This window comes from Callospermophilus lateralis, chromosome 3 (assembly GCF_048772815.1).
Source record: "Callospermophilus lateralis isolate mCalLat2 chromosome 3, mCalLat2.hap1, whole genome shotgun sequence".
Classification (NCBI taxonomy): Eukaryota; Metazoa; Chordata; class Mammalia; order Rodentia; family Sciuridae; genus Callospermophilus; species Callospermophilus lateralis.
This window is the reverse complement of record NC_135307.1, coordinates 192,991,074-193,005,145: the sequence shown is the minus strand read 5'-3', so window position 1 is coordinate 193,005,145 and position 14,072 is coordinate 192,991,074. Positions and strand designations below refer to the sequence as shown.

Sequence of the window (14,072 nt, the reverse complement as noted above, 5' to 3'; positions counted from 1 at the left end):
AAGCAGCCGCAGCAGCCCAGACCCCAGAGCCTAGAGCCCAGACCCCAGGTTCAAGTCTCAGGAAGGCGGAGCTGGCGTCTGGGTGCTCCAAGCCCTCTTCCTAGTCTAGGCAGTGCCTCGCACTCTGCCTTTGGCTTCTGGTCCCCTCTGTCTACTGACCTTCAAGAGAACCCTGAAGGGCAGGGAGGCCCAGCCCTGGTGTGGCTGGGGGTCAGGCCACACCTGGCGGGAGGCCTACCGTCTCCATGGAGTCGTCCACAGACATGAGGGTCTGGAGGCGTTTGCGCTGCAGCATGTTGGTGAACTCCATGTGGATGGGCTTCATGGGCCCCGTGTAGCGCATGATCCAGTGCTTGTCTGGGTTGGGTGCATAGTTGTAGCTCGGCGTGCTGGGGGCAGACAGACAGCATCAGGCCCCTGGCCCAGGCCCCAGAGTCGCCTTGGGTGTACCCCACCCGGTGTGGGGGGCTGCCTGCTCCACTTGGGGGCAAGTGAACACCGGCAGGTCAGGGGCCCTGCTGATCACCATCCTGGCCTCCTCAGCATGAGAGGGGCGCCTCTGGGAGGTCCAGTGTTAAGTCACCTTGAGCCGGAACTGCGAAACACAGGCCCCTTTTGTCTCTCAAGCCAGTCTCAACTTGGAGCTAGTTTTTCTTTGCCTCTTGTCTGGTGTTTGCTCCTCTCCTTTTAAAAGAATGAAGAGGTAGCCAGGCACAATAGCGCAGGCCTGTACGGGCGGCCCCTTGGACGGCTGAGACAGGAGGATTCAAGTTTGAGGCTAGTCTCAGCAATTTAGCAAGGCCCTAAGCAACTTATGAGACCCTGTCTTAAAAAACAAACAGGGGCTGAAGTTGTGGCTCAGTGGTAGAGCGCTCGCCTAGCACGCACAAGGCACTGGGTTCGATCCTGAGCACCACATAAATGTAAAATGAAGACATTGTGTCCACCTAAATCTAAGAAATAAATATTTTAGGAAAACAAACAAACAAACAAAAAATCCAAAGAGGCTTCAGTTCAGAGCTTCTAGCAGATCCCAGCAGCTGACTCTGATTGAGCCCTGTTGCTGTGCGTGTGCTGGAATTTTTTTAGCTACCTTCAAGGGATGGCAAGTGGCAGTCACTGTGGCAAAGTGGAACTACAAAATCTACAAAAAATAATTTTTTTTTTTTTTTTGTACTAGGGATTGAACTCAGGGTCACTCAACCACTGAGCCACATCCCCAGTCCTATTTTGTATTTTATTTAGAGACAGGGTCTCACTGAGCTGCTTAGGGCCTCGCTTTTGCTGAGTCTGGCTTTGAGCTTGCAACCCTCCTGCCTCAGCCTCCTGAGTTGCTGGGATTATAGGTGTGTGCCACTACACCCGGCTACAAAATATTCTTTTGCATTAGATTTTGGTTTAAAAAAATAGGAAACTGATTTAGAAATTAAGTACATACAGTTATGTGAGGCTGGTACCCAAATGTCCACATCTGGACACACCACTGACAACTGTCACAATTACTCTTCCAGTTGTGGTTCAATCTCCCATTTACTAAAGATGAAATAGGGTCAGAGAGGTTCAGGACCTGCCCGGGCTCCCCCCGAGTGAGTGGGGAGTCCTGGGCCTCTGCTGTGTGGCCAACTGTGACTACTGATGACAAATGAACAAATAAACGGTGACCTTCACCGGGCTGTGACCGCAGGCTAGGCACGGTCTGAAGCCATCTGCTGTCATCTCATTCATACCCACTTCTAGGAGCGGGGGCTGTCTTCATTTTCCATGGGTGACAGATGAGGGCACTGGGCCCTGGGAGGGAAGCTAACTTGCTGGAAAGCCCAGCAGCTGAATGGCCTCTGCTGCCACCTTGTGACCAAAGCCGCCCTGGCCCTGGGGCCTGTGAGTCCTCACATCCTAAGTGCTGGGGCTGAACTTCCCCGGGACACTCCTGTGGAGGGTCAGGTGGCAAAGGCACACAGGTCAACTCGGCTCAGGGCCTCAACACCTTCTAGATGGTGACATATTCCACCTCAACCCAGAGCGCCTCCCGTCACCTCAGCTCGGGCTGCCGGAGGGCGTCCTGGTGGGGCACACCATGCCCGGGAGGCCGTCTGCTCAAACCCCACAGAAGGTGGAACCCTCCTGGGTCCCCTGACCCCACCCCACCCCCGTCAGAGCTGACACGGGCGGAGAGGACAGCGCGGGAGAGGAGGGCTGTAGGAGCGGGGCGAGCCCTCCGTCCCCCACCTGCCACATCTCGGGGCCATCTCCAAACGGGCTCTGGTAGAAAGCGGCAGCTCAGCGCTCCTGACAGCCATGGAGACTGTTGCTAAGCGCCCAGCAGAGGTCCCCAGCCCTGACCCGCCTGGACCCCGCTGGCTGATCCGCAGCCTCCCGCCGCTAAATCCTCCCTCCCCAGCTTCCTCTGATTGTGAGAAGCTGCTGTCCCCTGTAGGCTGGCCTGACCCCGTGTAGAACACTTCCAGAACAAGGTCCCCTCCTGGTCTGAGCAGATGAGAGGTGGGGGGTCCTGGGGTGGGGCCCGCAGCCTCCCTCAGAGAGCTGCGGCCTGTGGGAAGACCACCCGCAGGCCAAGGGGCCACACCCCAGGTGCTGTCCTCAGCCCCACCCCTGAGTCCACGGGGAGCTAGGCTGGAGCCTGCCCTGGAGGGTCTGCAGCAGGGGACTCTTGGGGAGGATTTTGAGGCCAGAGGCTGCAGAGCCAGGCCCCAGTGGGGCCCAGCCAGCTGCTGGCCACCTGCATCAAGCTGGGCTCCACATGGCCCCAGGGGCCTGTAGATGGAAGACGTGAGAGAAGCCCTCACCTCAAGCATCCCAGGAACGCTGGGTGTCCCCTAAAGAACCCAAAGGACATCCCTTGCCTTTTGGGGGGGTGCAGAGAAGGGTGACTTCACCCTCACAACCTCTGCACCTGGCCATCTCAACCTGGCCACCCCTGGGGTTGGAAAGGGCAGCCCGAGCCCCGTGGCAGGCCACAGCTCAGGAGGCCGAGGGCTGCTGGGTGTGGGTCTGTGTGTCTGGGTTGGGCATTTGTAGGTTTGCCTGTTGGTGTGTGTATCTGAGTGTGTCTGCACGCCTGTGCTTTGGTGGCTGTGTCTGTGTTCACTGTTTCTGTCAGCGTGTCTGTATGTGTTTATCTGTGTCTTTGTGTCTGCACGTCTTTGTACGTCTTTGTGTGTGTGGCATCTGCACATGTGTGTGTTCTCGCATGCATGGGTGGGTCAGCACGCGTGTTTCTGTGTCTATGTTTGAACGTGTTGGTGTGTTGTGTGTGGGGTAGGGATGGTGACTGGGGCCCTGGGCTGATGGAGTGGAGGGGACAGGGACAGAACCTGCACAGCCTGCCCCAGGAACAGGGACAAGGCAGACCTGTGGGGGGCTGAGGTGCGGAGACTCAGGTGGAAAGAGCTGCCCCGCGGCCCAGGCAGGACTGTCTGTGTCCCCCTCCACCCAAGGTTGAACACCCAGCTGCGAGACTTTCTTTTTTTGGTTTTGTTTTGGAAATGATCACAGCCCAGAGCCAAAAGAGCCTTCCAAACGCACCTCTGATGAGGTGCAGGGGGTTCTCTGCTCCAACAGAGGGCGCTGCTCACTCTCAACTTCTGGAATCTTCAACTCAATAAAGGAGCAGGCCACATGAACCCCTCCCAGCAACCTGGGTCACCTGGGAGCAGCCAGCACCTCCGGGGCTGCAGGGACGCGTCCCACCTTCTCAATGGGACACAGCTGGCCACAGAAGCCACGGGCAGGGGGGGCTGGGGGACCGGGTCCTGGGTGGCAGGGTGTGTGGGAGCTGGGTAGCCAGATGAGCAGAGGCCAGGTTCCAGCTGGGGGCGAGCACTGACCGGATCTCAGCTGGTCATCTTCTGTCAACTCCCCTCCCCAAAGACCAGGGCTCAGCAGGTTACCCGCCGCCCTCCTCCCAGCCTCTCCAGTGCGGTCAGAGGTGATCACAGCCAGGGGCCCGGGAGGGCAGTGTGTCTGACTGTAATGAAAATTAAACACCCGGACACTCAGGCAGATTCCAAGCCGCCCTGTCCTTGTCGCCCTGGAATGTCACAGCAAGGACCGCAGAGTACTGCTCCTAAACAGGAGATGGCAGGAGGCAGAGAGAAGCCAGAGAACTTTCTAGAAAGACATGCCAGTCAGCTGGATGGAGGAGGACTTGGGGGCAGGCAGGGAGATGGGAAGCTTGGGTGGGGCTGGATTTGAACCCTGCTCTGCCGTTTAGCAGACGGGTGACCTCAGATCCCTGTTCCCTCGCCTCCCTGTGCCTCAGTTTCCCCATCTCTAAAGTGGGGCGGCAGGCTGCCTCGAGGAAGGCCTGGATGATGCCCACTTCCTGGTCTTCACAGCCCTGTCACACAGGTGACCACAGCAGAGTGACGGCGTGTCCCTGGGAGATTACAGAAGGCGGTGGCTTCCTTCACTTGGCCTCTGTCTCTCCATGATGGTTTTGTCTGGAAACCCAGCTACCATGTTGGGAGGACGCTCGGCTTCCTCTGAGAGGCCCACGTGGCCAGAACCAGCTCGGTGGGCGCGTCCCAGGTAAGTGCCAGGTAACTACAGCCCTGCCGACATCTCGATGGTGACCTCTACCCCGGGAGACCCGGACTTCAGACACACATCTCCCAGGTGCCCGACCCACGGACACAGTGAGGTCGCGAGCGTCTGCCGCTCCACCTGCTAAATGTCTCGGTGATTAGTTGTGTGGCAGCAGCAGCAGCAGCACCAGGTCACTGAGTACCAAGGGACTGGCTGTGACCTAGGTGGGCCCAGGTCTGCCCTCTCAGAGCGTGTTTTAAATGCAGGAAATAAAATGCCCAGGAGTGCACAGGAAACCACCCAGCACGGCCCGTCCACAGGCCTCGCGGTGTGACGACGACGGGGATCCGAGTTAAGAACTGCCCTGCTCTCGTCTGTGGCCTCGCTGGCTGGGTTGGGATCCCACTGTCACCACCCACAAGCAGCGTGTTCCTGGGTTCTTTAGCCAGGACACTTAAAAGGGGCAGTTGTGTCATTGCTGCCATACTACTGTCCCCAGAGCCTGGCCCGCCCACCTTTGTGCTACCCGGTGGCTCCTGCAGGGGCTGAGGCTTACATGTGCTGGGACGCATTGGGGAAGAGGCGTGAGTACTGGGGGGCCGAGTCTTCGGGGCCATGGGGGGCTGCGTGGCTGATGACCATTAGCACCGGCCTGTGTGGGTACATCTTCTTGGACGTGCGGAAGAAGCTCACGCTGTCATTGGTGATGAGGTCTGTGAGGTAATCCTGGGGACAGACAGGACAACAGGTGAGGGGCTGGCACTGTGCCGAGTGGTACACGTCGGGGACCCAGCAGTGAACAGGACACACTGTCCCTGCCCTGGTCCAGCTGCTGCTGGGGCAGAGAGACAACCGAGAAGCAAAATTCACAGGATGGCGTGACGCTCAGTGGCCAAAAACAAAGCACAGATGAGGTTAGGGAGCATGGGGGACTACAATTTGTCATTCCCTGTGACAGATATTAAAAGAATAACCGCTAAGACCATTGAGTACTTGTGATATGCCAAGAACTCACCTGTGTGTCCTCGTCTTAGCTCATGTAAGTTTTACATAGTCACAGAAAACAGGTCTGATGGCAATCCTTACTTTTCAGAACAGGAAATTTAGGCACAGAGAAGTTAAGTGAATTGTTCAATGTCACACAGCTGCTAAATGTGGAAGCCAGGACTCCTGAGCTATGGTTCCTGAGTCTGAAGCCTTAGGACTGTACTGAGGTACATCTCTGTGTCCCTGGAGTGCCCGTGGTGGGGAGCAGAAGCAGAAAAAAGTATAAATAAAGAACCAGGTAGTTACAAGGTATGACAGCTGAAGGAAATACGGAGATGTAACAAAGGGTGACTGGGAGCTGGGGTGGAGACATGATTTAGCTGGGACAGTGGGGGGCCTCTCTCGTGAGACAGAGTGACGGAAGGGGCTGGGTATGAAGCTCTGTATCACTGGGTTTCCAACTCTGCTGCCTGCTGGGATCCCTGAGGGCTTTACCGATGCCTGAGCTCACCCAGAGATGTGATTAGCCTGTGCCTAAGCCCAGGTATCAGACTTGTTGGAGTTCCCCAGAGGACGCCAGCAGGCAGCCGGGATTGAAAATTACTGATCTAGAGGAAGAGTCCAAGCGGAGGGTAGCAAATACAAGGGCTTGGAGGTGGAGTGGGCGTGCCACGTATTCCAGGCAGAGAAAGGAGGGCAGGGTGGCAACTGGCTCCTAAGAGGGCAAATGTCACAGTCCAAATGCAGAGTAACACAGGGAGCAGCACAAACAAAGGCCTGCAGAGGTGTCTCCAGAAAACCAGACAGCAGCTTGTCTCCTGGGCAGGAGGTAAGAACGTGGCCAGAAGCTGGGGCTTTAAAAGCTCATCCTGGAAGTGGAGCCTGAAATTCACATTTAGTCAATCTTAAGCTGCTAGTTCCTCTTGACGACACTGAGTTCTTAAAATGTACCCTGCTTCCTGGAAAGCAGCTCTGCCCAAACTGTCACTTTCAAGAAGAGATCAGAGAAAAAAGGTGAAGGGGCTGTAGGATCCATCCTGAACTGAGGGCACACCACTGCACACACCATGAAGAGTCACGAGCCTGAAATGCGCTCCTTCACGTACTCTCCAGCCCGTCCACAGCAGGCAGGTGGCTGCGGCAACCCTGCTCACAATGCACAAGCACACCACAGCCACCTGCTAATTTCTGCTGCTGTCAACCATGCAACGCCTACAGGTTAAAAAGGTAGATGTGTGGTTCCCTAGAAAGTTGTCCAAGGTCCACTGAAGAGAAAGAGCAAGTGACGGACTCAACTTCAGGAGGATTCCTTTTTAAAAGTACGTATTGGCAGGCACAGTGGTGCACGCCTGTAATCCCAATGGCTTGGGAGGCTGAGGCAGGAGGATTGCACATTCAAAGCCAGCCTCAGCAAAAGCAAGGCCCTAAGCAACTCAGTGAGACCCTGTCTCTAAATAAAATACAAAATAGGGCTGGGGATGTGGCTCGGTGGTCGAGTGTCCACGAGTTCAATCACCAATATCCCCCCAAATGTATTTATTTTTATTTTTTACATTGGTGCAGGGGATGATCAGGGTGGAGAGGAAAAGCTAAATCACTAATCTCATATTTGTGAACATCAAGGAAAAATCTGGAAGGATGGATATCAAGCTGCTGCCTGAGGATTGGTAAAAGGGGAGAGAAGGGCAGAAAGACGGTCATTTGCCACTTGACATACTTATCCTTGAATGATTTTTGTAGAATAACCTTGAAAGGTAAGAAAAGGCTTCATAAGGGGGCTCTGTGGAACCTATTGTATAAATATTACATAAAATCAAAGAGCTCCTGCTGTAGTTGGGAGACAGGAGCTTAAGGTGTTAGAAAAATTCTTAAAGTGACAACGGAATCTGACAGTGGATCTAAAGCCAGTGCAGAGCCCCCTGGGGTGAGAAGAGAGCCTGCCCTGATGGGAAGTCAGCAGTGTCCTGGTGGGTGGGCTGCGAGTTGGGGGAGGATGTGGCGGGAGCCGCTGGCAACATGTGGCCAGGGGGATGGGTGGGAGAGGAACACTGCCCTTCATATAAAGTCACCTATTAAAACTAGGTGTCAGCTTGGCTGCTGGGAAACAGTTTCACACAGTGACTGTCAGCCTCCGTTCCCAGGATGGGATGGACAACAGGGTAATGAAACACAAAAGAGAGTGAATGAGAGCAGTCTAGACCAACATGGACCTCACATGGCTGAGCCTGCAGCGTGGGCCGTCCTACAGGTCCTGGGTGGGAAACCGGACTGTGGGAGGATATGGATGAGGCAATGTCACTTAGATCAAAGTCTAGGACCACACACCACATCCTCCAAAGCTGGCATTGGCTGCACCTGAGATAAAGGATAAAGGTGTGTGGGAAGGAAGCACTGAATTCAGAAGCCAGGTGCTCCAGGAGAGGAGGCAGGCCAGGCCAGGCCGGGCGTGAGATCGCCAAGGGAAACGGGCTCCTCTGGGCCGTGTGACGTCCTGGCCTTACACCTGGTGGTGTGTGTGGGGAGATGGCTGTGCTGCCTCTCAGGGCTGGCCCAGGGCTTTAACGTGCTAATAGATGTTAAGCTCTTGCCACGGTGCCCTGCACGCAGCCGGCTCTTGATAAGATTAGTCTGTAATTACAGCTGGCCTGGTGGCTTGGCAGGTCTCCTGCGTGGCTGAGAGCTACTCGTCCTTATCAGTACTCCCCCAAGGCCACTCCTTTGCTAAGTGAAGTCTTCCCAGATCTCCGACTGCTCCGGGGGAAACTGCAATGACAGCCGACACACAGCTCCCTCCACGTCCCTCGACTGGGTGGCGGCACCACCCATGCTCCACTGTGGGCGGAAGGTGCTGGGCTGGCCCGGGAGAAGGGCTGCCCCTCTGCCACAGCACCAGAGCCAAGATCAGGTGATGGGGTGGAGGGGCCCGGGCTGGGGTGGGCAGCATGCAGAGACATGTGGGATACAGGGGACAAACAGGGACTGGCCGCTGACTGGTGGAGGGGTATGAGAGGGGCAGGCAGCTCCCCATCCCTGTTGGTTTGTGGTCTGGGCAGTTTGGGGAAGGGACAGAGGTGGGAGCCCAGGAGAAAAAGGGCCGGAGGAAATGCTTAGTTCAGATAGGGGCAAGCTGAGTTGGGTGCCTGGGGCCATGGGGAAGGTTTCAAGGTTCTGGGCTGGGAACAGGCAGGTGGGATGGTGGGAAGCCAAGCTGGCCGCCATCACCCTTCAGGAGGTGGCCCTCTGTCCCCCTAGCAGCCAGAGCCAGCTTCTCCCCACACCTGGGGCAGAAGAGCCCAGCTGAGGGCCCGACTGCCCTGGCACACCCCACCATGACCGTGTGGCAGGTGCTGTTGAGAGGTTTAGGACTCTAATTCCTCTTTGGAAGTCACAGCTGAGCCAGGGCCAGGGCCTGGCTGGGACATGCCCTCTTGCACACTGCGTGCGAGCCTCCAGGGTCTTCCTGTGGGGGCCCTGCAAACTCCATCAACTTAACACAGAGCCTCTGGGGAGGCTGCTGATCGGTGGCTCTGGGTGGAAGTGTGCCTCCCACAGCAGGCACTTGGCTCCACCGCCCTCTCCCCCAGGAGGAGTCGGCGCCAGGCGCTTGCAGGGGCAGGCCAGGGCCGCGCATGCGCGCTGGGGGCGGAGCCTGCAAGGGCCAAGACGGCAACCTGCTCCCCTGCGCGCAGCCGTGGCTGCTCTGAGCCTCTGAAGGCGCTGTGTGCTCGCTGGACAAACTGTGTCCCAGGTGCCAGGCTCCCTGTGCACGGCCAGGGATGTAGTGACCGGTGTCCTACTTTACAGGTGAGGGAACCGAGGCCACCAAGTTGATAAGCAACGCGTCCAGGTGGTAACGTCTCCGCGCTGCAGGCGCGGTCCCAGGTGCAACTACTAGTGACCCTCTTCAGGCAGCGCGGAGTGGCCGCCAGGAAAGGACCGGGCGCGACCGCTCCAGGAAAGCTTTTACGTGGACGCTAAAATTTTAATTTCATATATTTTTCACGTCATGAAAATTACTCCTTTAAAAATTTATTGTGATTAAAAATAAAACATGAGATCTGCCCTTTAAATTTTTAAGGGTGCAGCGGATCTGGAGAACTTCTTTGCCTTGCAGAACGTGAACTTCCGTCTGCTGACCAGCGGCTCCAGCCCCACTCCCAGCCTCGCCTGCTCCCACAGATCTGGATTCTCTGCACCAACGTGGGGAGCCTGGGTGTCTCCTGTCTGGATTACTGCACTCAGCACGATGTCCTCCAGCTTATCCGTGTCCCCCCAGGATTGGGAACCGAATCCAGAGGCGTTTTACCACTGAGCCACATCCCTACACCAGCGTCACTGCTAAGCCAGGGGTCTGGGGACTCCCACCCCAGGGCCACACCAGGCCCACTGTCTGTTTTTGTTCAGGAAGTTTCAGGGGACACCGCTGCCACAGCTGGCATCTGAAGAGCCACCGTATTGGAGGCACAGTCCCCAGCCTATGGTGCCCATGGAGTGCCAAGAGGCGTAGGGGGCGAGAACTAGTGAAAGAAGTGGGTCGCTGGGGATGTATCCTTGAAGGGGACACTGGTGGTGACACACAGGCCCCTTACTCTCTTTGCTTCCTGGCTGCCATAGAGTGACAGACCTCCTTTGACACCGGCTGCTACCAGATGTGACCACATGGTCACAGGGTCAGGCAACCCGGGGCCTGAAATGTGAGCCCAAAGAACCTTCTTTCTTCTGGGTTCTGTCAGGTATTTTGTCACAGTGACAGAGCCGGGGAACACAGCGGCCGAGCCCACCTGAGCTACCTCCGCGGTGCTCACACTCCTACGGCCGACTCAGGGCGTCTCCAGGCCCCTGGCATCCTAATCTGCGCTATTGCATGCGGAGTGCCTGCCGCACACAAAGGGGCCCCTCTAACAGATCCCCAAACACCGTGGTAAAACCACGATGACCGTCTCTCTCCCAGCAAAGCCCCTCTGATAAGGAAGACACTACCAAGTGCTGGGGAGGACCGCAGGGCCAGCGAGTGGGCTGCCAGCTGGCCCAGCATGTCCCGGGGATAGACCCCTGGAAGGCCATGGAGAGAAATGGTGCGAATGTCCACCAAACGTCCAGGTCTGGTGTTCACCGCAGCTTGATTCATCATAGATTCAAACTGGAGACCACCCTAGGGCCTGTGAGCCCCTGGAGGGATGGACAGCTGGCCGTCTGCACCGGGGACAGAGAGCACCACTGCCGCCACTCACAGGGTGGTGAGCCTCCCGCCTCACGCTGGGTGCAGAAAGCCAGAAGTGGAGGGGGGTGTGCTGTGGGTCCCCTTCATTCGAGGCTCCAGATCAGGCGGGAGCAGCCCACGGCATGCAAGTCAGGAGGCCACCTCGGGTGTGCAGGCTGGGACAGGAAGGGTCCTGGGGGCCTCTGGGGCTGGGAAGGCCGCTGCCTTGATCTGGGTCGGGCTTACGCAGAGGCACGTGGGTGAGAAGCTTCCTGAAGCAGCCGCTCAACACCACGCACTGCGCCAGCTCAACAGACGCGGGACACCGCGCACGAGGGAGGCCACTGCGGCCAACTCTCAGGCAGCTCTATTTCAAGAGCCCCCATTGGAAACAGGAGAACAAATACGTTCTGTGCCTTGGAATTAGCAGCTTGGACGGGGCGCCACGTGTGGCCATCCAACGATCCCTCGTCCTCTGCGGGCACCGTCTGTGGAACATCCTGCCTCAGCCCAGTGCTCAGACCCCAATGCTCAGAGCCAGACCGACAGACAGACGACCCAAGAAGCAGAGGGTGTTCGATGAACGGCTCAAAGGCATGCAGTCAGCACTGAGTAGGTCAGAGCCGAGGGGACCCTGGGTGCCGGGTCCTGGGCCTGCGCTGGCTGTGGCATGGCGGGCAGGGGAGGCACTTACCTTGGAGTAGTCGAAGCCGTGCTTCTCCTTCACCCCATTCCGGCACAGTGTGTAGTTATAAAAGCGGGAATTTTTAAGGAGTCCGACCCACTCCTTCCAGCCGGGCGGCACGTAGGAGCCGTTGTACTCATTGAGGTACTTCCCGAAGAAAGCTGCAGGGGACAGATCAGGAGGGCGGTGAGCAAGCGGCCAGCAGAGCCTCTGGGCGCCACCCACCATGCTCACCTCGCGGCCAGGGACCCCATCTCCAGCGTTCCACATGCACCAAGTACATAGGGTTGCCGAGAAAATCAACTATTTTGAAATACGGTTATCCAAACATTAAAAGAATTTGCAACATAGTAACATATCACTTAAAAATCAGCACATCTGCTCAGGAGGCAACTCAGTGGTGGAGCACTTGCCTAGCATGTGTGAGGCCCTGGTTCCAGCCCCAAACCACACATGTTAAAAGCAAGACTTGCAGAGAGTGATCATATCAGACTTCTCAATATCTGTAAGAACTGCTGCAATGGGATATGAAATGATATTGGTGATTTCTATGGATGACAAAATTATAAATTCTGCCAGCATATGGCGTTCTGTGGCCTGTATGCAAAAGCTGAGTGTTAATTGTACACTAGTGAGAAATAAGAGCATCTGGTTCCCCCTTCAAGTTTGTGGAGGCCTTAAACACTGTGTAGTGCAGTGACCAGAATGACTAACAAAAAGTGGAGAATGCCAAGAGCTGACAGGGACGGGGGCAACGGAACTCCTGCCTGGTGCTGCCAAATAGGCCAACTGTTCCCACCACCACGGAAGTCTAGCTTTGCCCTGTTTCCTGGGGATTCAAGCATCCAGCTCCCTGAGCTACCAAAGGGTCTCTGCTTTGGGGTAACCAAGCACCTACCAGGCCCCCAGGGAAACCCCGCAGAGGGACCCTGCTCCATCTCTGCTAAACTTGAACACACCACTTCTGAGCCAGGGATTAGAATCTTGGGTATTTACCCAACAGAAACGCACTCACATGTTCACCAGAAGTCTCACGCGGACACGTTCACGGCAGCACATTTGCCATAACAAATAACTAAAAGAAAATATTCATCGACAAAAGCGCGGGGGAACGAGACTCCTGCGCGTGCATTCAGGGGAGGACCTGGTGCTCCCGCGAGATGGACGCAGCTCGGCAACCTCAGACAGGCCAGAGAACTACACCAGAGGTACGATGAGAGCCCCACGGGTCTCAAAAAGAGGCAAGAGAATCTGTGGTGCTGGACACGGGGACAGTGGTGATCTCAGGGTACGAGAGGAGCAGAGAAGGGCAAGCTTCTTAGGGGATGACCATGTTCTCTCTCCTGCGGAACATGGGTGGCTCTGTTGGTGAACCAAGGACCGGGACATCGGGGTGGGGTGTGCTTCTGTGTGTGTGTTTCATGTCACAACAGAGCTCATTAAAAGCCCTGCTTCATCAGGAAGGGGACACCTAACCCTTTGTGGTGTAGGGACACAGACAAGCTCTTCTTAGCGAGCCTCTGCTGTCCTGTTTAATCTTTTTAGCTTAGTGATCATGTACCCTTTAAAAAAATTATAAAGACATTTTACAGAAATGTGAAGCAGAAACAGAGTCCTATTCTAGCGCCCCTTTCCAGAGGGGGACGCTGGGGTACCAAGGCACCAAAGGACCACTGAGTGCTCAAGATGCCTCAAGACTCCAGGGTTCCAGGCAGCTGTGGGGAGGATCGTGGGCGGGACCCTTGGCCCTGGGCAGCAGGGAGCTTCCCATCACCTGAGATGGCAAGAGGGGCCTGGCTGTCCACAGCAGGGAGAGCAGGCCAGGCTGGGTCCCCAGGGGCCCAGAGGAGAGGTCTGCCTGGGACCCTGGAGAACACACCAGGAGCTGGGGCAGCCTGTGGCCCAGAGGCTGTGACGGAGCGGGGTCCCTCTGCGGGGTTTCCCTGGGGCCTGGCAGGGGCTGCCCCAAAGCAGAGACCCTTCGGTAGCTCAGGGAGCTGGATGCTTGAGTCCCCAGGAAACAGGGCAAAGGGGCGCTCTGCTGAGTGCTGGCCTGCCGCAGGAGGCCAGGGAGGGAGGTCAGGAAGGGAAGGCCCCCAGCAGCCCCAGGGAGAAGGAGCCTCCTCCACCTGGGAGGCCGAGCAGAAAGAAATGAGAGGACCCGGCCTCCTGGGGAGGCGCAGTGGATGGCCGTGCCATCGGGACCCGAGTGGTTTCCAGACGCAGTGTGGGGGGGTTGGCTGATTAAACAAGACTGCGGTCCCTGCCCACGGCAGGCGGTGAGGACTGACCAGGTCCCCGGAGCAGCAGGCCTGCCTGTCTCTTCCTCCGGAAGGCGGGGGGGGGTCAAGGGCTCCCCTTCTCGGCAGGCCAGGCCCACCTGGTCCTCAGGAGACACCTGACAATGTCTGCAGGGAGACACTGCTGGGCTGTCACAACATGGGGAGCCGCTGGTGTCCAGGGGGCGGGGGCCAGGGAGCTGCTAACTCTCCTCCAAGGCACAGGGCGGCCCCCTCACTACGAAGAATGATCCAGAACAAAACGTCAATGCTGAAGTCGAGAGAAACCCTAATCTTATTTCAAAACTCCACCCCAGCCCTCCTCGCGGCTCTCCCCTGTGAGCCAAGAGTCCTGAGAGCACGTCTGGCCAGGGAG

At 56.9% G+C, this 14,072-nt stretch overlaps 1 protein-coding gene across 2 annotated transcripts in view; it reads right to left on the bottom strand.

Moving 5' to 3' along the window:
* Positions 1 to 14,072, bottom strand: part of Sulf2 (sulfatase 2) — an 80,901-nt gene that overhangs the window by 16,690 nt on the left and 50,139 nt on the right. For both annotated transcript variants that reach the window (XM_076849185.2, XM_076849184.2), the window contains exons 4-6: positions 11,427 to 11,578; positions 5,102 to 5,271; positions 239 to 389 (exon numbers count right to left, since the gene is read on the bottom strand). In XM_076849185.2, coding sequence (XP_076705300.1) covers positions 239 to 389; positions 5,102 to 5,271; positions 11,427 to 11,578 — 473 coding nt within the window. The remainder of the gene's footprint in view (positions 1 to 238; positions 390 to 5,101; positions 5,272 to 11,426; positions 11,579 to 14,072) is intronic.